Genomic DNA, 25975 nt, shown 5'->3' on the forward strand with positions numbered 1-25975 from the left:
TTTATTAGTGGGTCAGGAAGCTGTTACTTGTAAAATCAAAAGCAGTGTTTGTCACCTTTTTCACCTTTGGTATGGACAGACAAATTGCAACAACATAAACAACCACAGAGACACCTTAGCAATCAGTCAAAAACCACGCAAATCCTCTTCAGAATATCAAAAAATCTAGTATTTACTGTAAGTTCACATGTGTTGCTAATTGCATTTCTTGTCTGTTTGTGTTGTAGGGTGATCAAGGAGATACTGGGCCAAGGGTCAGTACACATATATTTCTGTCACTTATAAATGTATAGGCTATACATTATTAATATTTCGCCTTACAGTCAGAGGAACAGAATGTCACATTTGCCTCAGAGTAATGAGGGCCATACCTGACATTTATGAAGATAGATGGTACATCATAAATCAGAATTGAAGGGCTGAACTGTGTGTGATTCATTCAATAGATTCAATATTCTCTCTTGCTCATATTGTCTTGCTCTTTCTTTATTATTTTTCTCACACACATTAAAAGACATGGCAAGACACCAATGTGCAGATAAATGAGATGGGCAACTAAAGTAGATATGAGAAGAAATAAAATTCAATCCAATTTTTTTTTTTTTTTTTATTAAGTTGGGTAATTTCTTTAGAGTGACCATGCCAACATGTGCCAGTAGCCCCGCTCCAATCATTATAAGTCAATGTTTGGCTATTTTGAAATGATCAGCAATAAAACAGTGACATATTCATTTTGCCTAGTGTGAAATTTACCAACATCTGTGTCAATGGAGAATTTTCATTTTTACTTTTCAAATAATTTTTAATACGCTTTAAAATAAGTATTTATTTAAATTAAGCAATTTGATGTACCCCCTTATTCATAAAATATATTGTATTTATTTAAAATATACACATTTTATATATTTATTATTATTTATGAATAAATAAAAATATTTGTTTATATATTTATATTTATTTATTTATTTATATTTATTAAATTGCAATAAAATTGTTGCAATTAAGTATAAAAAATTAAAACATTAATTGATATATATACATATGTATATATATATATATTGATATATATATTGATATATATATATATATAGATTGATATATATATATATATATATATATATATATATACATAATGTGTGAATCTGTGTTTTTTTAAATGACTTGAACAGTGCTCTGTTACATATTCTGCCCCTCTGGTTTTTCAAAAAACCTAGCAGTTCTGATTTGAATCTATTTTGATTCACTAAAGTGTATGCTGTGTGTGAATCTGTGTGTATGTAAGATATAGCATGTTTCAGAGCACAAAAACAATGAAAAATGTCTCCAGGCCTTAACTAAATCTTAACAAACCTCCCTGTGGGGAAGCACTGAAAAGGAAAAATACAGAGTAAATAATGTCTTTATTCTCTTCTAAAAATGCCACAAGTTTTATTTTAGGGTTGAGGTTAGTCTGCAGTAAATATAATTAGCGCAATTTAGATAGCGTAAGAACAATAGAAGTCTATGGAAAGCTTAGTTAGCTGAGTGTGTGTGTAGTGCTGAGTAAAGCAGCAGTGTGGGAAACCTCAAGTATCCCTCAGGTCACCACATCCCTGCTAACTCAACCCTCATGTTCACGCTGGCATCAACGTGTTGTGTCACTCCCACTTTCTCTCTGTTTTCTTCTTTCTCTTTATTTTTTGAAAGGCTCTAACTTTCCTTCTTATCCATGTAATGTCACCAGTTTGGCAAAGATTTCCTGCAACATGATTTAACATGACAGTGAAAAGCTATAAAATAGTCCTTACGCTTTTTATTTTTTGTCACTTTCCATCCTCAAGTCTTTTCAAGGAGAGAAAAAAGAGACATCCATCCTCACCTGGATGGCACAGTCTTATATAAAATCTCTTGTGGCAATCTGTGCCTCTCGAGCTGCTCTCTGTTACTGCTGTCAGCACAATCCAGCCCTCAGATTGTGGTTTACAGAGACAAGCAAACATAAATACATTGTCCAGACCAATGTGATTTAAGACAACAAAAATAAAACCATGGTTTTTGTCCAGTGTTATTTCAGGGTGGCAAAACCAATAATTTTACATGATTTGGTCATTTTGTATTTGAATCACAGTTGTATTTAGGCAGTCTAAACACATTGTCCTTTTGATGTGTTTAGAGCAAGTCAAAATTGCAAGCATCGTTTTTAATTTTCATGACATAGCATGAGTTTGAATAACCGATCCAGTCATATCCAATGAGATACTGGATGTATACTATATACAGTATAAGGAAATGGGAGTTCATTCATAATGTTTTAATTATTATATTATATTATATTATATTATTATTAGGGCTGTCAATCTGTTTAAATTTTTTTATCTAATTAATCACATCTTTTTTCTGGGATTAATTGAGATTAATCGCACACTCATGAAATTAAGCATAGACCATTTATCTTGTTTCAAATGTTTATTTTGTCATCATTTGCTACAGTATATCCAGCAAAGTAAACCCAAAGATTGAAGGGTGATTCTCAAAAATCTATATTTTCTGCAAGCTTTTTTCAATATAAATTTAGATGTCTTTCCAAAAAAGGACACTTAGAAGCTCCAAAAGGACACCAAAGAATCAAATGATATAAGGAGCCCATATAAGCACATATAAAGGAAAAAAATCTGAATTTTATAATATGTGTACAGTGCAACAACAAAGAGCTTTTTTAAATTTTAGAGAAGTCAAATTGTGATACCGATCAGGACCTCATGGAGATGCCAAAAAAAACCTAAACCAATCATCTGCTGACTGCATATATCTACTACAGTACACGGATCCATTCAGTATAACTAAACACAGCAACATAAACATGACAAATCAAAACATTATCGTGAATGTGTGTGGAAACGAAATGTCTGTGCCTGTGCATAAATACACTGTGCGATCAGTGCATCAAGTTTTCAAAGACAATCACAGAATATGACAGAGCTTGTGTTTTAAAGCGAAACACACTGGAATTAATAATTCACTGAAAATGCAATGCAAATCTCTGTTCTCGCTGCAATCTCTGATGTAATCAGCCTGCTTTGTAATCAGCCTGATTGTTTGAATGCATTCGCTTACTGGATCATTGGACTGGAGTTCAGCAGCTTAAAATAATTTGATCGCAAGCAGAGAAGCACAATTGGGTTAAAGGGTTAGAATAGAAATTGTGCTTCAGTCATTTTGCGTTAATTGGGTTAAATTATTTGAACGTGTTAAGGATTATAAAATGAATCGCATACATTAATGTGTTAACGATGACAGCCCTAATTATATATAGTCTCCTGACTGTATTTCTAATTATATACAAGTCTCTTGACTGTATTTATAATCAAAAATACATTAAATACAATAATTCTGTCTTCTATTTTTAATATATATATACATATATATATATATATATATATATATATATATATATATATATATATTTTTTTTTTTTTTTTTTTTTTTTTTTTTGTGAAAACCATGATAACAAATTTTCAGGATTCTTTGTTGAATAGAAAGTTCAAAAGAACAGTGTTTATTTGAAATTAATATCTATTGTAGCATTATAAATGTCTTTAATGTATTAATTTAATGTATCTTTCATGAATAAAAGTATTAATTTCTTTAATTCCTTTAAATTTACTGACCCCAAACTTTTGAAAGGTAGTATGCACAGTTTTTGTTGCTTGTATTTCAGAATAGTCAAATATAATTGGTCTGATCGTTATATACAGGTCTTTCATTAGAAGGGTATATCTTGAACTAAAAGTAAATCCTGCAAGGTGCTCAGCTGGGTTTGATATTTCACATTCCAGTGGCAGCGAAATGCCCTATCAATGCTTTTTGATGACTGCTCTTTGTATCTCTGCTCCTCTGTTCATCCTGTTCCTCTCGCAGGGTCATGGCAATTATGCAGGGCTGCATAGTAATCAGATTCTCATTAAGGTTTGTCTCTTCTCTGCTGCCATAGCCTTCATCTCCAAGCCGCTCCATATCCGGGACGGCCGTCTCCCTTCATGGCCCCTCAGTTCCCTCACTATCCCTCAGTCTGAGGTTTTCAGTGCTCTTATTGTTTCTCCTTTGTCTTTTCCTCCATCTGTTTTTCCTGTCTCCTTGTATTGGGGACTCACATGCACAGATGGTCTTTCCTCGTTACGATCACAGCTACATCTCGGCCGATCAGCCCAGTTTCCAGAGGCGTATGCTGAAGGTAGCATGTGTGCAAGGCATGTGCAGACACTCCCCTTACTAGATCTTCATCTTCCTCATTTTTAACCCATGTCGTCTTGCGTGATTGCTTGTGTTATTGTTTGTGTGTCTAAATATTTACAATCAAATAACCTCATGTGTGAAGGATCAGAGTGTTGCATGCAAGTTTGCTGCTTCAGTGAATGAGGCTGATGCAGGGTGGATCTCACGAAAAAATATCTCGGTCATATTGTACCACATAATCAAAAAAAAACAACAACAACAACAAAACAATAGTCTTTATATTTTGGATAAGGAAATGTAATGCAAAATAATGTCACTATGCGAAAGATTAGTGCTGGGCCTTGATTAATCATGATTATTCGCATCCAAAATAATAATTTTTGTGTATATAATATATGTGTGTGTACTGTGTATATTTATTATGTATATATAAATACACACACATGTTTATATAATAAATATATTTATATATAATATAAATTATATGAATATAAATATATACATGTAAATACATGTTAATATTTTCTAAATATATACTACGTGTGTGTCTTTATACATGCATAATAAATATACTCAGTACACACATTTATTATGTAAACAAAAACTTTTATTTTGGATGCGATTAATCGTTGAATTACAAATAATATAATAATATAATAATAGTCATCCTGAAAATACTGTATTACCATTTTTAAAGAGATTCACCCTTTTAGATGTATAAGAATTGACAGATTGTCAGTATACACTAACATTTGGTGTAGAATTTACTTTGAAATGATCTTTTCGTAGAAATTGCTGATAGATTTTATATATTATTTTTGCAAGTAGCAAAAAAAAAATGTGTTAATGTGTTATTAAAACAAAAAAATTTAATGTTATATTAACAACTTAGTTTTTTTTTACAGTGCTAGAGGCATAATTATTTTTTATTATATATTAATGTAATATTATTATTATTGTTCACTAAAGGCAAATGACTTATATACAATAAATAAGCTGTAATAATGAACTTAAAACATAATCTTTTTTGTTTTACTTTTTTTTTTACTTTTCCAAAAAAAAAAAAAAAGATATATATACTTCAAGAGAATGTTATTTTTGCTTTTGTTGTGCTTATGTTTTGCTGTGACTTACTTGAGGAATTTATTCTATATCACATGTCTATGTTTTCATCAGGGTGATCAAGGACAAGCTGGCCCACCTGGACCTCCAGGCCCTCCTGGAGCACCTGGTGCAAGAGGGCCCCCAGGAAACACAGGCAAGGACGGTCCCCGCGGCCCACCGGGAGAACCGGTAAGACGCTCTGCTCATTTTACCTGCTTCTGTGATGCCTTAAAATTACACATTTCCTTGCTTAAAGGGGTCATCTCATGAAAATTGTACAGGCTACAAGAGTATTATTTGAATCTTATTTAAATGCTAAAATATAACAACTCATATCAATTCACAGAACAGACTACACCAGATCCAGTCAAGGCAAATAAATGTTTGCATAACCTCTGAAAGATACTGACAGATCTTACTCTCTTAATTGAAAATCAGTTTCATAAATGATATGTGCATTTTCATAAATGATAAGTGCATTCACAGTGGCCTGAAAAAAAAGATTATTTAAACTGAAAAAAGGTGTAGAAACATGGTGTAGATTCGAAGTTTTTTTTGCAGATAATTACAGAGAAACAGTGAGTAACAATGTAACACATTGAAGTAGAACGACTGAAATAGTATTTTCTTGTAAAATGTCCTCTAATAATCTTTGTTTTATTCAACCCCTTGAAAAAATCATTTTACAGTGGATTTGAACACTTAAGCCATACTTAAACTTAACTAAACTTAACTGAAATAAAACTACACAACAAGACTAAAAAAGTGTACAGCAAAACTAAAAAAGCTCATTTAATTAAACAAATGATGTTTTGCTGAACCCCAAATCTCAAAAGCATAATAGAAACTCTTCTAAATGTCCATCATAACTTAACAATAAACACTAAAAAGACTTTCTCTTTATTGAAAAACTAAAATTACACTTAATTTTAACATTTATTCTCTGAGTGCAGTCCCATGCAAAGCATACAGGGAACTACAAATCTACTGCCCAGTTTTTTACTGTTTGTGAACAAAACCGACTCATGATTCATGAAGTCTCAACAAAAAATCATTATGTTAGCTTAAACATAATGAAACGAAGACATAATGAAAATAAGCCGTGACAAATGTTCAAGAATTGTGTTTGTTCAGCTCATTGTAACAGAGTCGTTTTAAAAAGTAAAATATGTTAAAAGAAAATTGTGTGGGTTTGTGTGTGCGTGCAATTTTTTAAAAAGCATACACAGAGTAAGCAAATGGTGTTGGGCACCAACTAACACCACAAACTGTGATTTTATTTTATTTTTTAACCTAGGGGGCCCTAATTGTACAATTGGATTTATCATCTGAAGCTGTTTTTGTACTATAACAGCCTGTGGTTTACAACAGTTACAGGTTGTACTTTAAAGGTTAAAGGCATTAGCGTTGCTCCGCTCTGGCCTCTGTCATCTGATGGTTGTGTTTTGTTGAGAGAGAGAGGTTAGAGGGGAAAGAGGCAAATACAGTTCATCATTCCCCCAGCGGGGTGTTTGAAAACCACAGTCTATGTCAGTGCACTGCTGCTCACCTAAAGCTAAACCAAATATAGATTTTAAGGCTAAAGACTCATCTGGTTTGGGTAAGACACGGCCACAGTGTGTTCTTGACAAGCTCTGATGTTCCTGAACGTCCCAAAAGGAGATTTGGCACAAATCCAGGTTCAGGAACAGTTCTCCCACCATTTATTGACTTAGGTTGCTTCAAATTAAGTTCATCCTTTTTAGCTTCTTATCATGAGGGCAGTTTAATTTGGACTAAAAGCGAACTAGAAATGGTTTTATTTCACTCAAACTGGGCTGGTTCTCAGTGGCATACTGGTCTGTCAATTTATTTTGCAATACCAGGCAGAAATTATTCCTGCATAGCGGCAAGTTATGAGAGACGGTACATAATCTCTTCTGTGGAAGTTTGTAATGTCGCTCTTATTAGACTGTTAGTTCCACAAGCCAAGGTTTTGACTATCAGCAATAAATCTGCAGCATATTATAGCTTACTCTGACCAAGAACCGTTCATTCATATATGAAGAAGCCGTCTGACTGACATTTTAAATTACCAAACTCACTTTGCTTGATTTTACATGACATTTGGGGGTTTGGCAAGCATGTGGGGAATTTCATTTACTCAGGATTATCTGAATCAAACTATAGTTTAAATATGTGTGTGTGTGTGTGTGTGTGTGTGTGTGTGTGTGTGTGTGTGTGTGTGTGTGTGTATATGTGTATGTGTATATATATATATATATATTTATATATACACACACACGATACCATTCAAAAGTTTGGGGTCAGTATTTTATTCAGTGAAATTATTGCTTTTTACAGCAAGGATGTATTAATGTGATTAAAAGTGACAGTAAAGACATTTATAATGTTACAAAACATTTCTATTTCAAATAAAAGCTGTTCTTTTGAACTTTCTATTCAACAAAAATCCTGAAACGTTTCATGGTTTACACAAAAGTACTGTTTTCAACATTGATAAAAATAAATGTTTTTTGTTGTTGTTGTTGTTGTTTTTTCCAGTAGCAAAGCAGCATATTAGAATGATTTCTGAAGGATGATAGTGTATGAAAATAAACAGCTCTGTCAGAAGCATTTCTGCTTTAACATCACAGGAATAAATTACATATTTAAATATGTTCAAAAAGAAAAATTGCTTTCCAACAAATCAACGTTTTGAATGGTATCAGGTAAAAAAAAAAAAAAAAAAAATAAAAAAAAAAAAAAAAAAAAAAAAATATATATATATATATATATATATATATATTAGGGCTGTCAAATGATTAATCACGATTAATCACATCCAAAATAAAAGTTTTGTTTACATAATATATGTGTGTATACTGTGTATATTTATTATGTATATATAAATACACACACATGCATGTATATATTTAAGAAGAATATGTTATGTTTATATATTAAATATATTTATATATAATATAAAATATAAGAATATAAATATATAAATGTATATACATGTAAATATTTTCTAAATATATAATTTATGTGTGTGTATTTATATATACATAATAAATATACCCTGTACACATACATATATTATGTAAACAAAACTTTTATTTTGGATGTGATTAATCGTGATTAATTTTGGAGCCCTAATATATATGTGTGTGTGTGTGTGTGTGTGTGTGAGTGTAGTGTGTGTGTGTGTGTGTGTGTGTGTGTGTGTGTGTATGTATATACACACACACACACACAAAAAAAAGTAAAAAGAAATAAAAAAAACTACATAAATGCATTAACTACATTAATGTGTTTGTTCACTCAAAAATGAAAATTCTGTGATTAATTACTCACCCTCGTGTCGTTCCAAACCGTAAGACCTTCGTTCATCTTCCGAACACAAATTAAGATATTTTTGATGAAATCTGAGAGCTGTCTGGCCCTCCATAGATAACAATGGTATTATCATGATCAACGCACAGAAACGTAGTAAGAACATCTGTAAAATAGTCCATGTGACATCAGTGGTTCAACCATAATTTTACGAAGCTACAAGCTATTTTTTATGCACAAAGAAAACAATAATAACATAATTTATTCAGCAATTATTTTCCCCGATTTACCGTCTTCTGCCATTTTGGAGAGTATCCCAGAAAGAAATCAATGTAATCAGCATTGTTTACATTCAGAATTTTAATTTTTGTGTAAACTAACCCTTTAAATGTGACTATGTTAAGCATTTAGTCACATTTGGGAGATCTAATATGCATATATAAGCAAGGTACTTATGCATAAACGAGGTACCAACATCTATATTACCCACTTCAAGCACAAAGTAACACAGTTGAGATATCATTTGATGAGTCTAAAAACACGGTCGCCGTGATTTTGCCAAATAAGACATGTTCCAGGAACAACATCTTTTGTTGATCCTGGATCAAACATTACTGTCCAAAAATATAGACTAAACTCAATCTCTACCCCTAAACCTAACTATACCTATAATTTATTCCTAAAATCAGTGTGAAATGATAGCTGATTATCAAGGGTGTAGAAGCACCCAATCCTGATCGTAAGCCTAAAACAGATATTTCCTGAAAAGTTATCCCTTAATTCTGATTGGTTAATTGGAATGTTGTTCTAGGATCAACAAGGATGTTGATCCAGGAACATGTTGTAATTGGTGAAATCACGGTCACCCTAAAAACATGCACATGCACAAAGAGAGTCACTGTGCAGAAGTAGAGCTTTTCATAAGAGTCCTGTGGAAAAAAAACAAGGAGACGAGATGTTCTGTTTGCACAGCTCTACTTTGTCGTCAAGCTTGTGTTTAAAGAAATGTTTTATGAAAGCTGAAATCTATGAAATTCTGCACCATGTTGGTCACAGATGTTTCCTTGACATAACTTACTAGCTAGTTATCTCCTTTTGTTGTGTTTTTCACTGGCAAAACCACCTTGTTAAGAAGCACAGCATGAAGGAAGATGGGCAAAGCGAACAGTACAGTGCTTCTGATTTTCCCAAGCGCTTCCTCTGGTTTTGTTCATTTTTGACAGGGAACAGAAAATTATGTCTCTCTGTATTGTGGCTGAATACCAGCTTTGAAGTCTGCTTGACATTAAATACTACATCTGACTAGATTGTGTGTATGCATATGTGTGCCATGTCTTCACTCATTCTGTTGATAATTTAGGTACAGAATGAGGACAAGAATATCGATTACAAAAAATGAAAAACATTGCTTGACATCCTATTAAGTTTATATCATAATAAATTCACCCAGCACATCCTCCAAAAGATAAGCGCAGTTATTTACACTCTTTCTGTCTCTGTGTATGACAAAAACACTCAAAACCTCTGTTATGAAATGATAAGAAACCTATGATAACTTAGCATCAATGTGAGCAGGTGTTTGCTATTGGTGGCTAATATTTGATGGCAAACGTTCAACCAAAATAAGCAAAGTTGTAACTCACCCCCACCTATTAAATAAAAAACAAACAAACCTCTTCAAAAAAAAAAAAAAAAAAAAAAAAATGCTTTGAAAATTACCTAGGTTATTAAAATTTTGAAATACCTATATTCTCAGCTTATAGGAAATGAATGGAAGGACAGTTCACATTTATCAAGTTAAATTTCTAAATAAAATAGGCTACAACCACAAGTGGCATGGCTCCAGATTCACCCCAATTCACCCAAAAATAAAAATTTGCCTAAAATGTTGAAAATGTTGAAAATGACTCACTCGCAGGCCATTAAAGATGAAGATGGGTTTGTTTCTACATCAGAACTGATTTGAAGAAGTGTAACATTACATCACTTTCTCACAAATGGATCTTCTGCAGTGAATGGGTGCCGTCAGAATGAGAGTCCAAACAGCGGATAAAAGCATCACAATAATGCACAAGTAATCCACACAACTCCAGGTTATCAGTTATTTTCTTATGGGAAAAATGTCTTAATGTCTTGTGTGTTTGTAATAAACAAATTCATCATTAAGGCATTTTAACGCTAAACCATCACTTTTGGCCAAAAAAATAAGTCCATAATGCATAATAACGCTTCCTCCAGTGAAAATATCCATCCCATTTTGTTCTCTCACATCAAAATCCACCAACATATTTGTTTAGAACTGTTTTCGATTGTTTTCGCTTATAAATGGTGCTTGATCTGTGCATATCTCTCTCCTGATTCAGACAAGACATCTTTTTCACTTGAGAAAGCAACATTATGGAGAGAGGACTCGTATTTTACAATTAAATTAGGTCTCAATTATGGATTTGGTTCTTACGAACACAGAGCTTTTCACATCAGAAAACATGAATTGATGGACTGGAGATGTGTGGAAAGCGCTATACATATAAATTTGACTTAACTTGATATTTAATGTGAAACTCATATTACAAACTAACCCAACAAGCCATTTAATGTCTATAATGATGCAATGCAATTTAAGAATTGGCACATGACATTTGGTTCTCTGGTCTCTTTTGAAAAAGAGCTCTGGCATCAGTCAAACACTGACATACATCTTGAAAGTTTGGTGTATTAAAGTAACTCTTAAATACTTTCTGTCTCTCTAGGGTGCTCCTGGACAAGAAGGAATGGAGGTGAGTGTAACCAGCACTGTTTCTGATCAACTTGGTCATGGTCTTCATGGCTCACATTATATTATTGTATGTTACTTTCTTTCAAACATTTTTTCTCTCTCTGCAGGGACAAAGAGGTTTACCAGGAAAACCGGTAAGATTAAAACATATCAAATCTGTGTGTGCTCATCCTTGAGGCCAAGATGTTTCTTGTTTTTTTAGGAAAATGTCTTGCTTTCGCAATTTTCTGAAAGACTAAATTCTTTCCTCTTGGTTATAAATATGAACAGCATGTTTGAGTGTTTTGCCCTTTGTGCTAGTAAGTGCTTGCTGACTTCAGCCGTCCTGAGAACACTGAGGTCTGGTTGCACTGACATCTGTATGAGGTCTTGAATTAGTTTCTTTCTGTTTCACTGGAATGACTTCTTATGTGTAATATCAGTTTGGTTTTAGTACATGTGTACTTTTGTGTGTGAGACTAAGATGAGAAACATACTGTGTGCGTGGTGTTGGAGCCGCATGGACCTGTTGTACAAAAAGACAGCATGAAAGGGTGTTCACAACCATTTTTAATTCTGTAATGTGATTTTATTTCTAAGCAAAGCAGGATATACAGTAAGAAATGTAGGGCTAGACTATATTGAAAAAGTGAAAATGTTGTCTTGAAGAAGAAAGGTTTTACATTGAATTTATTTATTTTTTTGATGAATTTGCAATTATGTATTTGTTCACAATAAGACCATCAACATTAAGAAAGTAAGTAGGGTAAATAATAAAAAAAACTACTTCTTTGATCTTATTGTAAATGATTCATGTACAGTGTGCATATGTGTTATGATGGAGGCGTCGTGACAGAGTTGAGGATCCAAATGCAGGCTTTATTATAGAGAGTGGTCAAACAGGCAGAGTCCAGTAACAGCAAACAATATTGTCCCAGGCAAAGACAAAGAGGAATCCGAAACAGGCAAATGTCAGGGCAGGCAGCAAAACAATCAAAAAACAGATAAACAGTCCAAGGTCAAAAACAAGGAGGCGAGGCAAAGCAAAGAAACACAGATACAGGGTAGAGGCTAAACAATAATCAGCCAAGTGTGTGGATGTGTGCAACCTTTATAGTGCGAGACTGATGAGGTGATGAGAGACAGGTGATTGCAATTGATGAGGAGACCTGGCAAAGGATTATGGGAAATGGAGTCCAGGGTGAAGTGGCAAGAGTCTGGAATGGAGTGCCCTCTAATGAAGCTCACTGCACTCCAGCTAGAGATCGTGACAATATGTTTCTTTTTAATATATTATTATTTACCTTTAAGCCCATTATTTTAAATCAAAATGTCATAACTTAATTTTCTGGTGAGTGCCAGTGTTGTAATTGTTAATTAAAACTAAAACCAAAAGGAAGCATTCCTTACTTAAACTAAACTACATAAAATTAACTTTATTTTATTTTATTTTAGCTTGTTTCAAAACAACCAATCAAAAATCCATAAAAAATAAACAACAAAAAAAAAAACAGAAAAAATAAAACAGAATAAGCAACCTGCCATAAACAATAAGCAAAATAATTAAAAAAAAAAAACGATATAAAATGTTCAACAAAATGACTAAACTTTTACTAAAATAAAAATGAAAACAGAAAAAATAAAACATAAAATAAAATCTAATTTAAAATATTAACAAAAATTATAATAGTATAAAAGTGCAAGCTCACATTCAGATCTGCCTCCATCTAATCAACAACTGATGGACCGATCCAAGTCCCCACAATATCACAAGATAGAAGAATAAATCTGTTGCTTCTTCCACGTTTTAGTGTTGAATGTCTTTAAATGCCTGTAAAGTGTATGTTTAACTGTTTTACAGGGTGAAATTGGTGATCAGGGTTACCCAGGACCACAGGGACCCCCAGGGCCAAAGGTCAGAGGTCATTCTTCCTCTGGTTTTGACACCAGAATATCAAAAAACCCACCATTATGATCCAAAAACATACTATTTTCAAGGTCCTTTTCCTTCATTTTGGTATTTAAACAAGAGACATCAAGCAATATTATTTTTTACCTGTTCATTTTCTGTGTATTTATCTCCTGTTTTACACTCTTTAGTCTCATAGGTTCAATTTCATTCAATCTTCTCTGCATATTTTTTGGATTTGATCATGTGCTTGATTTCACCATAGCCGCTGACCATTACTTAATCATTACAGCGTAATAAGAATGATTTCATAGAGTAATCGGCTTCATATGGATCTGACTGCTCTGTCCAAGCATCTCCTGCTGCAGTATTTCTCTCTGCGATCTGTTCTGTATTAATGTAAATGCTCTGTATATGTTTGGCAGGGTGAGCAGGGAGAGCCAGGTCCTCAGGGTGACCGAGGAACCGATGGTCTGCCAGGCTTGAAGGTGAGCGCTGGGTGAAGCTCTTTCTGTTATATATATATATATATATATATATATATATATATATATATATATATACAGTGATTTCTACAAAAGACAAGACTTATAGTAAATGAGAAACATCAGTGTGCTTGACTGTATTGGTCGGCTTTGTATTTCTCAGGGAGATAAGGGAGATGCTGGAGATCAAGGGCCCCAGGGCGATCCGGTGAGGACTGATTCATCATACATTTATTCAAAGTGTGCTCAGTCAATTTTCTGCTGACCATTGTTTAGGACTTTCATAACTTGAATGTGAGGCTTCTAGTGTCATTTGCTTTCAGTTATTTTAGCTGTACACAAAGAGTCAGTTATGCTGCAAACTATTTCTGAACTTTAATCGTAAATATGCACTGGTTTGTGAAAAAAATTATAATACCCCTTAATTTGAATTTTAAAATGCTATAGTATTGTACACCTAGGATACAATCTATAAAAGTTGAGTGTACCTAAAAAAAAACTAAGATTGAGAAATTAACAAGCAACTGCAACAAAAGTCCATTTTGCTAGCAATACCAAGATCATAGGTTTAATTCTCAGGTAATACATGAACTGATATAATGTATATCTTGATTGCAAAGTATGTTTCTTTGGATGAAACAAAAGCAGAGAAACACCTCTTCACATCTGAGAATACTTACATGTGTGTGATCAGTTGTGTAACAGTTGTTTTGATCACGGCAGGGCCACCCTGGTGAAAAAGGCGCATCAGGATCCGGTGACATCATTGACTTCAATGGCAAACTCTTAGATGCCTTTCAGGTGAGCCGTGATTTTATTGATGGTAATTGCTAGAAAAACTTCCTAACAACTGTTATTTTTGCCAGTCGGTCATCTGGATTCATGTAAACTAGATGTTACTGGTTAGACTTCTTGAAATGCAATTATGTAAACAACAGATGACTATAAATTCATGGTCATATTAAAACCAAATGCCGTAATATGTTCTGAAATTTCAGTCAGACTTGATTTTTTTTTTCTTCTGGCAGGCCATCAAAACCATCAGTGTCTCGGTAACTGTAATATAGCATGAGTTGCCATTTTTGGTTATTACAGCTGAATGTGCAGCCAAATTATCCTTAACAAATACTCACTGTGTGTGCTTGTGAATTGAAAACAATTCATTTTTATTTCAGCATATAATGCTAATTCAAAATAGATCATTCAAGAGTCATTTTTAATATAAATATTATAATCAAAGCTGGTAGCATGCATGCAACATTATGTTGTAAAATTGTGTGAAGCAAACATCAATGAAAAAATTAAATGAAAAAAATAAAAATAAAATAAGTATGCTTTGATGCTTTATGTAACATAACAAGACAAATTTTATAAAATTAGAAGTCATTAGTTAGAAATGTTGTTGTTCTTGTACTGAGAATGTGGATCTGGGTTGTTTAATGAATGCTTCTTGTGGTTACATTTATAATGTCTGTTTGCATGTTCTAGACGATGCCATTCTTTGAAATTCTGTGTTTTGTCACATTGCAATTAAGAAATATTAGGAAAAATTAGGCATTTGATCATTTTAGACATTTGCAAGGCTTTGTGGTCATCTCTATCAACAGTATAATCAGTCTGAAATGTTTATTGAACCACAAAGCGTGACAGATACATTGAATATGGTGACAAGGAAATGCAAAAATGTCAGCTATAATTATGGTTTGTATCAGACCAAAGAACAGTAATATTTCCTTCAAAGAATGCCATCAACATTGTGAAATATCATTCAGGATGTTGTTTTCATACTCCACAAGATTTCACATGAAGAATTATATTGGAACAACATATCCGGTTTTATAGCAGTCGTAAAATGAGGTCTATCAGAGGTTTGTGGTTCTCAAAATGCAAAGTGGTTTTGCAAAAAGACCATTTCATAAGCTTTAATTATGTCTGTTCTGCTTTTCTTAACTAACAGGGACCACCTGGACCCCCGGGACCACCTGGAAAAGAAGGTTCAAAGGTGAATATCGAAATCTGCTAAACTCCTAAGGAGTGGCTCAGAGTGATTTTTGTATTTAAAGCCACACAAAGCTTGTGCTAGAACTAAATGATCTAATTAATAGTATAAGGAGAAATATCAATTCTGAACTTCTGTGTGTTTCATTCATCCAAACAGGGTGAACTTGGCTTGCCTGGCCCTGCTGGGGTTGATGGCCAAAAGGTGATGATTGTTTCAACTCATTTACAAGAATATCAGTTGTTTTATTTTTATTTTGTATAAATATACAAAGTTTTGCAAGGACAAGCACCTATGTAGAACCTACAGTATATGAGCTATTCGGAGGTTCATGCAGATGAATTGCTTATCAATATTTGGATTGTTTTGATCATCAGGGTGAAAAAGGAGACACTGGGGAGCCTGGTGAACCTGGAGACAGGGGGGAGAAAGGAGAAATGGGCCTCTCTGGTCCCTCTGTAAGTATTCAAAGTTATACATTTTCTAACTCTTATTTATTTGTTGTCATATTATCACTTATAATATTAATCAAATGTGTTATAGGGAATGGATGGGCAGAAAGGAGAGAAAGGAGAGTCTATACTAGAAGACAATCTGGTCAGTACAATTGCACCCACATTTTTAAATGTATTAATTAATATTCTAGCATTAAGAATACAGTTATCTTTAGCTGTGGTTTTATGACTGTGTACAGGTTCAAATGATTTCACAGCCTGGACCACCAGGGCTTCCAGGTCCACCAGGACCACCTGGATACATGGTGAGACACATTTTAGATATGCATGATATTATTCTTTCATTTAATTCGATAATTTAACCTGACCATAAATTCTCCCTTCTTTATGCCATCCATTTATCTGCAAGATCTTGACTTTTAGGAGTGATATCATTACCTCATTCAAAGATTATGACAGATATTATTTGTGTTTTAGGGACACCGTGGCTTGCCAGGCCCCAAAGTAGGTGTTAATTTAATTTAATTTTATTTTATTATTCAGACTTTAAACAGAGTCATGTATATAGTTTTTTATCCTTAATTTAGTGATTTATCAAACTTTTTGTCTTGATATGGAACACGTCATCATAAAGCTAACTTAACTACTTTAAACTTCCTAATAAATGGAGATATCCAGTAAAATCACACTCCGTGCATTGTATCAGTCTTACACTGTATTGAATCTCTCATAGGGTGATCCAGGGGAGAGTATTAAAGGAGAGAAGGGAGAAACGGGTGCTGCAGGAATACAAGTGAGACCACATCTAATCCCATAATGCACTAGTCCAGGATTTAAATACAAAAGCAATATTCACAAACATGTAGGACTGGCCTGTGGATGTTGTGATTATGGTGTTATCCATGCTCATAACATCTGTAAGCCATAACCATACCATATCCAATGTTTTATACCTATTATTATGTTTTATAGGGCCTTCATGGTCCTCAAGGGCCCCCAGGAGCAACAGGATTAGTTGGTCTTCCCGGCACAAAGGGTGAAAAGGTAAATCAAATCATAAATTCAACTAATTACTATTTTTTTAATGACAGTTAGGTATGAGCAGATGTATTTGTGGGGTTTATTTCATTCTTTTTTATCTCTATTTCATTATTTCAGTATTATTTTTAACCCCTCTGTGGTTTTTAAAGTGCTTCATGAATGAATTTTGATTTGATTTGATAAATGTCAGAAATAATATCTAAACCTAACTGTAAAATAGTATTACATTACTACTTTCCCGATAAGCCACACATAAAATATAAATGTAGCTAAAAGCATTTTTGTTATCTTTCACAGGGAAAACAAGGGGAACCTGGATTAGATGTAAGCAGCATTTATTCATTCATTCATTCATTCTTACTGTACATACATCTTAAGGATTGCTCTTTTGTTTTTCAATGGAAGTTTTCCAGTGTAATTTTGGTTTCATTTACTGTAGGGTTTTCCCGGCATTAAGGGAGACAGGGGTGATCGTGGAGAGAAAGGAGACAGGGTACTGTATGATATTTATCTCAGATAATCAATGAAGCGTTCATACATGTTCATTTATTCATTTACTGACTGTACATAGTCCTTTTTGCTTAAAACGATCTTGTTGATCCTCCTGTTCACAGGGAGATCGCGGTCCTGTTGGAAAGAGAGGGCTCAAGGGAATGAAAGGCGAACAGGGGCCGCCGGGTCTGGACCAGCCCTGTCCCGTGGTGCGTGTTATAGCTACTTTTCATGTTTATATGTGGTGATGTGTTACAGATTCCTACCGGGTAATTCTGTCAGGAACAACAAAGTGTACCAATCTGGGAACACCGATATTTCACAGACATCTTTTCCACTTTTCCACATTTCCTCACCTTTCTTCTGTATGTTTCTATAGACTGATGTTCTGCTTCAGTTTCTCTTTGATTGGTCTCTCTAGTGTGAGTGTGTGTCTTGTTTGTTTTTAGTCATTATGGCAGTGTATATTGTATATGTGTGCTCTCGCTGACAGGGAGCTGATGGATGTAAAAAAGAGGCAGTGGAAATGGGGCAGCCGGCCCCTGAGGGTCCCTGCTCACTGGTACAGTATCTCTCTCTCTGCTCTGTTTATACCTGCAGATTTCTGACACTTCCTGCTTTCGCCTTTTAACTACTTCTTTTAAACTATCCTATGTCTGCTATATACATACTGACCATATGCCATATACATATTTGAAAGAAATTAATACTTTTATTCAGCAAGGATGGATTAATTTGATCAAAAGTTGCTGCACAAACTATAACACGTTCTTTTTCAAATAATTGCTCTTTTGAACTTAATATTAATCATAGAATCTTGAATCTGTTTTGAACTATATTTATTTTAAAAATCAGAGCAACTATTTTCAACTTTAATAATAATAAGAAATTTTCTTGAGCAGCAAATCAGCTTAGAAGAATGATTTCTGAAGGATCATGTGACACTGAAGACTGGAGAAATGATACTGAAAATACAGCTTTGAATGAAAGGAATAAATTACATTAAAAAAAAAATATTTTGCATTGTGATGACATTTGACAATATTACTGTTTTTAGCCTTGGTGAGCAAAAAGACTTCTTTCAAAACATTAGAAAATCTTACGACCCAGACATTTAAATGGTAGTGTATATACAACACAACAGAGATTACAGTTAGAGAACATTTATGTTTATTCAAGGTTTATAAAACCCAAACTGATGCATTAAATATGAACTAAGATCGACGAGAAACATTGTAAGTCGTCAAGAAAAATCTCATTCATATTTTATTAGTGTTACTCCATAACATGGCATTATTGTGATGAGTTTTGCAAGCATGTATTTATTTATTTATTTTGTGGTGTTGTGATCCTTTCGGAAATTTGAGTTTTTAGGTTGTCTACAGCATTAAGTCTACATATTTTTTTTTAAATAAATATAGTATTATTAGGATTTTGTGTGCAGTGTATGCTTACAGACAATTGTGAAAATTAAAATGTTAAAACCATTTTAACACATGCATTTGTTAATTAAAATTGCAATACAGTTGAAAACGGATTCTTTGCTCTTACACACATTTTTTTTTCTTACATTCAAGGTCCTGATGGACTTCCAATACCAGGTTGCTGGCACAAGGTCAGTAAAAAAAAAAATTATGATACTTGAATATTCCATAACCATGACTGTGCAGTTTATGTGTGTGACTGTAACATTAACAACTGCCTATTTAAATGAATCATACAATGCCACATAGCTGTTTTATGTTGCATTTTAGGATTTATATTTTGGATTTGGCTTTGCTCATCACTAATCTGATTTGTTTGTTGTTCTTTTGCAGTGATGTGTAACCTGAGGCATGTCATCTGTACATATTGATGTGATATATATATTGCAATTTCATACAGCTTTTTCACTTTTTAAATATTTTTACATTTTATAAAGACAAAAGACTTTGATTAACATTCATCAGTGTTATTTTTTCAACATTTTTTTTTTTAATCAGAAATTGTAAACCAAATTGTGGATACTGCTTTTTTTGTGTCCATTTGGGTTATTGAATCCAAAGAAAATCTTTCTTTTTTTTTTTTTCCTGGAGCATAAAATGACAGTATTGTTCACCATAAGATGCCTGTAATGTGCCCGGGGGAATGTTGCATGGGCATGCTGGACCGACCTGCTCAACTGGTGCCAATACAAGAATTTTGCATCATATCCCCTTTTGTTTTCAAAGGAACAGGGAATGCTTCAGAAACTCAAGAGGAAACGTCTCTCCCAGCCTTGATGTTCTTCAAGAACCCGAGGAGTTTAAATGACTTTACAGTCCCTCAAGTGACGGCATCTCAATAATATTGGTTAATATTGACTGTCCTCAGAATGCAGGTCGAATGAGGGTGCAGACAGCCCTCGCTATGGTCAATATTTTTCATGAAGGAACATAGTTGAGCTCTTGGAGATGATAAGAGATCAAGGATTGGCCTCATGGATGCAGTTGCTCCACAGCAGCCTGATAGGAGGCTTTGGCATCGGAGATGATACAGAACAGATCCTTATTTTGAGAATATCAATGAACAGTCATTTATAAAGATTTATTTCTTATGTGTTACTATTTTATGCTTGATTTTTTGTTGTTGTTTTTTTTGCAACCTGCAAGCAAAAACACAAAGCATCTGGAATTGACGCCCAAAGACTAACTTTGGATGGCGAGCATTTACTTATTAATGCATAAATCATTGGTAACAAAATAAATACTACATCTGTTTTAAATCAGCGCAGCATATAGTGAGCGAGAATAGAGTGTTATGTGGTACCTGTTTATTTACTACTGCATCTACATGTTGCTCCCATTTGTTGTGATACTTTGAGATAGAGTGTATGTTGACTGTGACTACCTGCCGTTGTTTTTAATGTCACAATCCTTGATACATATTCCATATTACTGTTCATAGTAATTTATGATATATATACTGAAGTGCTTTTTGAAGATGGCCAAAACTGAGGTGTTTTCATAGCCTCAGTTCGGCCATTACAAGGACTCAAGTTTGACAAAGTATTTCTCTATTATCTTTCATAGGATGAAAGCAAAGAAAACATTAGAGATTTCATTTTATCAATCTCATTTTCTTTCTTTGGCTTTCCAAGATTTAACACAGAGAAAAGACATCCAGAAGAGATGTTTTTTTAAGGCATTTTAGCATGTTCAGCATACATTTCCATGATGGTGTACCCTCTTTCAGGGATTTAAAACCATTCTACATAAGCTTTTCTGAAATATTTATTGTTCATATTAAAATTACTGGTGGTCAGATCATGTAAAAGTTCTTATAATGCATATATGTTACAGATAATGCATTTGAATTTTTATAAGACTGTCTTTGGTGTTAAATGGTTGACAAAATGTTGCTATGTTACTATGTTGTGATATACATAACTGTAAAAAAAATGTGATTGACCAATAGCATTATAGAAACAAAACAGAATGGGAGGACATTTTTGGAACATTTTATTGCTTTTTGTTTTTCCTTTGAATTTCTTTACAGGTGTTTTTTTTTTTTCCAAACACAAATGATGTTTGATTTTGAAGATACTGAAAGATGGTTTTTAAGATATTTTGCTGCTGAAACAGTATTTGTATTTAATAGTTGAAATGGGGTAAGGAAAACAGCCTTACCAACTGCCTGACAGCCATTACATGCATTGGTTTGCTTTCAAAGATGTTTTATAAAATAGAAATTAAAGTTTGTTACTAGTAAATTAGTAAAAACTGTCTTTCCTTTGACCTTGGTCATGGTCAAAAAGTGTGTGGTGTTTCAAAAGTTCTCCACAATCCACTGTAAACTCACATTCAAACTGTTTCTCTGACACTTTTCATGGTCAAATCACTTCCTAATGGAAGAAAATTAAATCCTGCTCTTTTTCTTCATTGCATGAATATTCTATTTCACTTGGAAACTATGTCACACTGCCCAAGTAATGAGTAAGAGTGCAGTTTTCTGTTGACTTTAAATGGCAAGGTAATTAAACAGATTTTGACATAAGATTTTTTGGGGTTTTGACATAAAAATGCTTGTACCATTTAAACATTCTGCAGGTTTTAAAATATCTTCCTCGTTATAAATAAAGCATTTATTAAAGCTCCAAAAATGGCTTGTTTAGATATTGTGGGATCTGTGACGTCAATATATTTGTATATGATCATCTATTATAAGCCCCACCCACGTGTACTCACCAGATGCAAATTAAGCAAATCTAACCAATTACTGTATAATTACTGGCGCTGTCTGTTGGATATGGTATACATTAATTTTCTGACATACTCAACACGCTTGAGTCTGCTGACAGCAGAAAAACTTGTTGGTTGATTATGTTTATTCTGAGCATTTGACTAAAGTTTGTTTTGTGAACAAGGCACAGTGTAAAGGAGTGTTTGTAAAGAAACTCTTGTTGAAAGATAAAGCAGCCAACTTTATTGGATCTGAAATTAGCTGCATCGCAAACCTTAAGTACAGAGTTTCATAATGCTTTGTTCATAAATGGCAGTTTTATATGGATAGAATGTTTTTAAAACATGCACTGGCGTGCTATAGCAAGGGGGTGTTGATATTATTTTATATGCAATGATGTTAGCCAATTACAACAGTGGTAGTTTTAGTTTACAGTCAAGCCTTAAAGGAACCACCCCTTAAAATGGATCATAAGGTTCAAAATAAGGGTTGGAAAATTAAGTACATCATTGACAAAAATCTTTGAAAAAAAAGGGCAGGTTGCTGGTCTGGAACCTTCAGGTATGTGTTAACACAATGCTAAAGAGGAAAGACATCAGCAATGATCTTATAGCAATTGTTGCTAACGATGTTAGAGACTAATAAGGTCATACAGAAAATTATTGCTTCATGTTGTTGCTGCTAAAATGATCTAATATATCCTGCCAAGAACCAGAAGATTTTTTATAATAATATATATACAGGTGCATCTCAAAAAATTTGAATATTGTGGAAAAAGTTTTTTTTGTAAAATTTCAAAAAGTTAAACTTTAATGTTTTCTAGACTCATTACATGTAACAATTTTTTTTTTTAAATGATTAGAGCTTACAGCTCAAGAAAGTCAAAAATCCAGTATCTCAAAATCTTAGAATATTTACATTTGAGTTTAATTTAATGACCATCCCTACAGTATAAATTCTGGGTATCTCTTGTTCTTTGAAAGCACAATAATGTGGAAGACTGCTGACTTGGCAATGGTCCAGAAGACGATCAAAGACACCCTCCAAAAAGAGGGTAGGTCACAGAAGGTCATTACTGAAACAGAGTGCTGTATCAAAGCATATTGAATGCAAAGTTGACTAGAAGGAAGAAAATGGGTAGGAAAAGGTGACAGGGATGACCGCAAGCTTGAAAAAACTGTCAAGCAAAGCTGTTTCAAACATTTGGGAACTTAACAAGGAGTGGACTGAAGCTGGAGTCAGTGCTTCAAGAGTCACCATGCTCAGACCGCTTCAGGAAAAGGGCTACCAAGCCACTTCTGAAACAGAAACAACAGAAGCATCTCACCTGGGCTAAGGAGAAAAAGAACTGGACTGTTGCTCAGTGGTCCAAAGTCCTCTTTTCAGATAAAAGTAAATTTTGCATTTCATTTGGAAATCAAGGTCTGGAGTCTGGAGGAAGACTGGAGAGGCACAGAATCCAAGCTGCTTGAAGCCCAGTGTGAGGTTTCTGAAGTCAGTGATGATTTGGGTGCCGTGACATCTGCTGGTGTTGGTCCATTGTGTTTTATCAAGGCCAAAGTCAATTCAGCCGTCTTCCAGGAGATTTTGGGGCACTTTATGCTTCCATCAGCTGACAAGCTTTATGGAGATGCTGATTTCCTTTTCCAGGAGGACTTTGGCACCTGTCCACCATGCCAAAACCACTTCCAAGTGGTTTGATGATCATGATATTACTGAGCTTGAGTGTCCAGTCAACATGCCTGACCTGAACCCCATATGGAATCCATGAGATATTTTCAAGAGAAAGATGATCGCTTCCATGCCACACCTTACTGATGCTGTTATTGGTGCTAAAGGAGCCCCAACCAAGTATGGAGTGCATAAATGAACATACATTAAAATTTTCTGTTTTGTAAATCACTGTTTTGCAAAACAATCTTAGGAAATATTCTAATATTTTGAGATACAGGATTTTTGTGACTGTTCATGAGCTGGATATTTTTTTAGCTCTAAGAAAAGACGTCAAAATGAAAATAAAAAAAAAAAACTTAATTAATGAGTCTATAAAAACTCTTTAATGTCTTCATGGATGAAAGAAAAGAAAGGAGATGTGAGTTGGTGATTCCTAGAATATATGAAAAAATTTCACAGTTTTTAAAAACTTCAGACCGTTGCAAAAAAAAAAAAAAAAAATACGATTCCTCAAATTTTTCGATTCTTTTCCAGTTCTTTTTTTTTTTTTTTTTGTAGGGAACTAATCTCACCATGATGGCTGCATTCTAATTTTTGAGAAAAAAAAAAAAATACACCTGTAATTAGTTTATAGCAGCTCAGAGCATACATAATATATATATGCTATATACGCACAGTTCGCGATATTAACTAAGCCCTTACCAAAAAGTAGTATACTAAAAATTAAACTTATTAAAAATACAAACATGCGCGACCAAAATAAAAAATGCGCTATATAACGTAAATAAGCCCTTACCAAAAAGTAGTATACTTAAAGTTTATTTTATTAAGTATACTTATGTAAAGTTCAAGTATATTTTTTTCTTTATGACTTTTTGTAAGTATAGACAGCTCAAAAAGTATACTGAGGAGTAATTGTCATTATAGTATATATCTTAGAAGTACATAAAGCCCATTTAATCTGAGAAGTACATAAAAAGTAAACTAAAAGTATACTTTAAAATAAGTCCTATTTTTTTAGTTTAAAATAAGTATACACTACACACAAAAAAAAATAATAGCACAAAAGCTTGAATAAACTTATTTTTTCGTAAGGGAGTTGTCTGACAGCGCATTTGCTACGAACCCGATATGGTTGACAGCTGTTAATACACAATTACCATTTTAGAGATCAACAAAGTTTTTAAAATGTACTGTACTATATAACATTTGTCTTTTCAAACTGAAAACATAAATCTATGCTATCCGATGCCGTTTTCAAAACACAATGCAAAACTGTGATATTCATTCACTGACGCTCTTCAATCAGCAGCGGCGCTAAATCCGGAAGCGCGTATACTTACTTGCCGGCAACCCGCCAAAATAAAAGCCTGCTGATTTTAAGTTTGAAAATGATGAAAACGCTTTTATCCAAAGCGACCTCCATCTGGGGAATACATCAAGCTATTTTTCTCAAAGAGGTAAACAAAGAAAGTAGTAGTAAATATTATCATTTTATTTTTAAGTTTACTATAAAATAATTGTATTTTTAATAATATTATCACACATTATTATTTACCTGGATTTTTGTATCACCATAGTCCCTAACTTTTAATAATATTATCACACATTATTATTTATTATTTTATTTAAAAAATAAAAAAATAAAGTACAATTATATTATAGCTATTATTAATTATTTTTTCATAGTATTTTTTAAATTAATTTTTATTTAATGGGTCACGCTATATGCAGTGTGAGGCCCAAACCAAATCTCCAGATTCTCTTATGAGAACCAAGCTGAAAAAATGATGTGCACCCCTGTATATATATATATATATATATATATATATATATATATATATATATATATAGGGGTAACGTATATAAATTATATAGTATTTTTTAAATTATTTTTTATTTACTGGGTCAGAACAAGAGATATCCAGAATTTCCATCAATATATATATATACATATATATTTATAATTATAATATATAAGATATTTATATATAAATGAATATATATATATTAATATATATATTATATATATATATATCATATATATATATATATATATATATATATATATATATAATATTACAGACAGTCGTACTGTTATTTTTTTAGCATCACATTAAAATGTGTTTCTGAAAATAAATCAAATACAATCACAATCAAATTCGCTTATTGTGCTTGACAGCGATGTTTTATTGTAGGAATCAAATATCCAAACTGAGCAATATGAAGAGGAAATATGTGATAGTACTACAACACATGACTGGTGTTATACAATTTGGCCTGAGATGCAAAAGCCACTTCGGTCTTACAAAATATAACATACTAAAAACA

General features: G+C 33.2%; 1 protein-coding gene across 9 annotated transcripts in view; it reads left to right on the top strand.

Moving 5' to 3' along the window:
- Positions 1-21674, top strand: part of LOC109102434 (collagen alpha-1(XXIII) chain-like) — a 128135-nt gene extending 106461 nt beyond the window's left edge. For 2 of the 9 annotated variants that reach the window (XM_042738068.1, XM_042738065.1), the window contains 24 exons: positions 228-254; positions 4139-4210; positions 5389-5505; positions 11385-11411; positions 11518-11544; positions 13251-13304; positions 13724-13786; positions 13947-13991; positions 14507-14584; positions 14812-14835; positions 15741-15785; positions 15942-15986; positions 16160-16240; positions 16326-16379; positions 16477-16542; positions 16715-16741; positions 16971-17030; positions 17210-17281; positions 17576-17602; positions 17718-17771; positions 17893-17979; positions 18264-18332; positions 19347-19385; positions 19981-21674. In XM_042738068.1, the coding sequence (XP_042594002.1) occupies positions 228-254; positions 4139-4210; positions 5389-5505; positions 11385-11411; positions 11518-11544; positions 13251-13304; positions 13724-13786; positions 13947-13991; positions 14507-14584; positions 14812-14835; positions 15741-15785; positions 15942-15986; positions 16160-16240; positions 16326-16379; positions 16477-16542; positions 16715-16741; positions 16971-17030; positions 17210-17281; positions 17576-17602; positions 17718-17771; positions 17893-17979; positions 18264-18332; positions 19347-19385; positions 19981-20031 (1311 nt within the window). In that variant the 3' untranslated portion in view covers positions 20032-21674. Of the gene's footprint in view, positions 1-227; positions 255-3897; positions 3946-4138; positions 4211-5388; positions 5506-11384; positions 11412-11517; positions 11545-13250; positions 13305-13723; positions 13787-13946; positions 13992-14506; positions 14585-14811; positions 14836-15740; positions 15786-15941; positions 15987-16159; positions 16241-16325; positions 16380-16476; positions 16543-16714; positions 16742-16970; positions 17031-17209; positions 17282-17575; positions 17603-17717; positions 17772-17892; positions 17980-18263; positions 18333-19346; positions 19386-19587 lie in introns of all 9 variants that reach the window. The other 7 variants (XM_042738070.1, XM_042738067.1, XM_042738069.1 and 4 more) reach the window with 6 other exon arrangements.
- Positions 21675-25975: the final 4301 nt, after the last annotated feature.

Source organism: Cyprinus carpio, chromosome B14 (assembly GCF_018340385.1).
Source record: "Cyprinus carpio isolate SPL01 chromosome B14, ASM1834038v1, whole genome shotgun sequence".
NCBI lineage: Eukaryota > Metazoa > Chordata > Actinopteri > Cypriniformes > Cyprinidae > Cyprinus > Cyprinus carpio.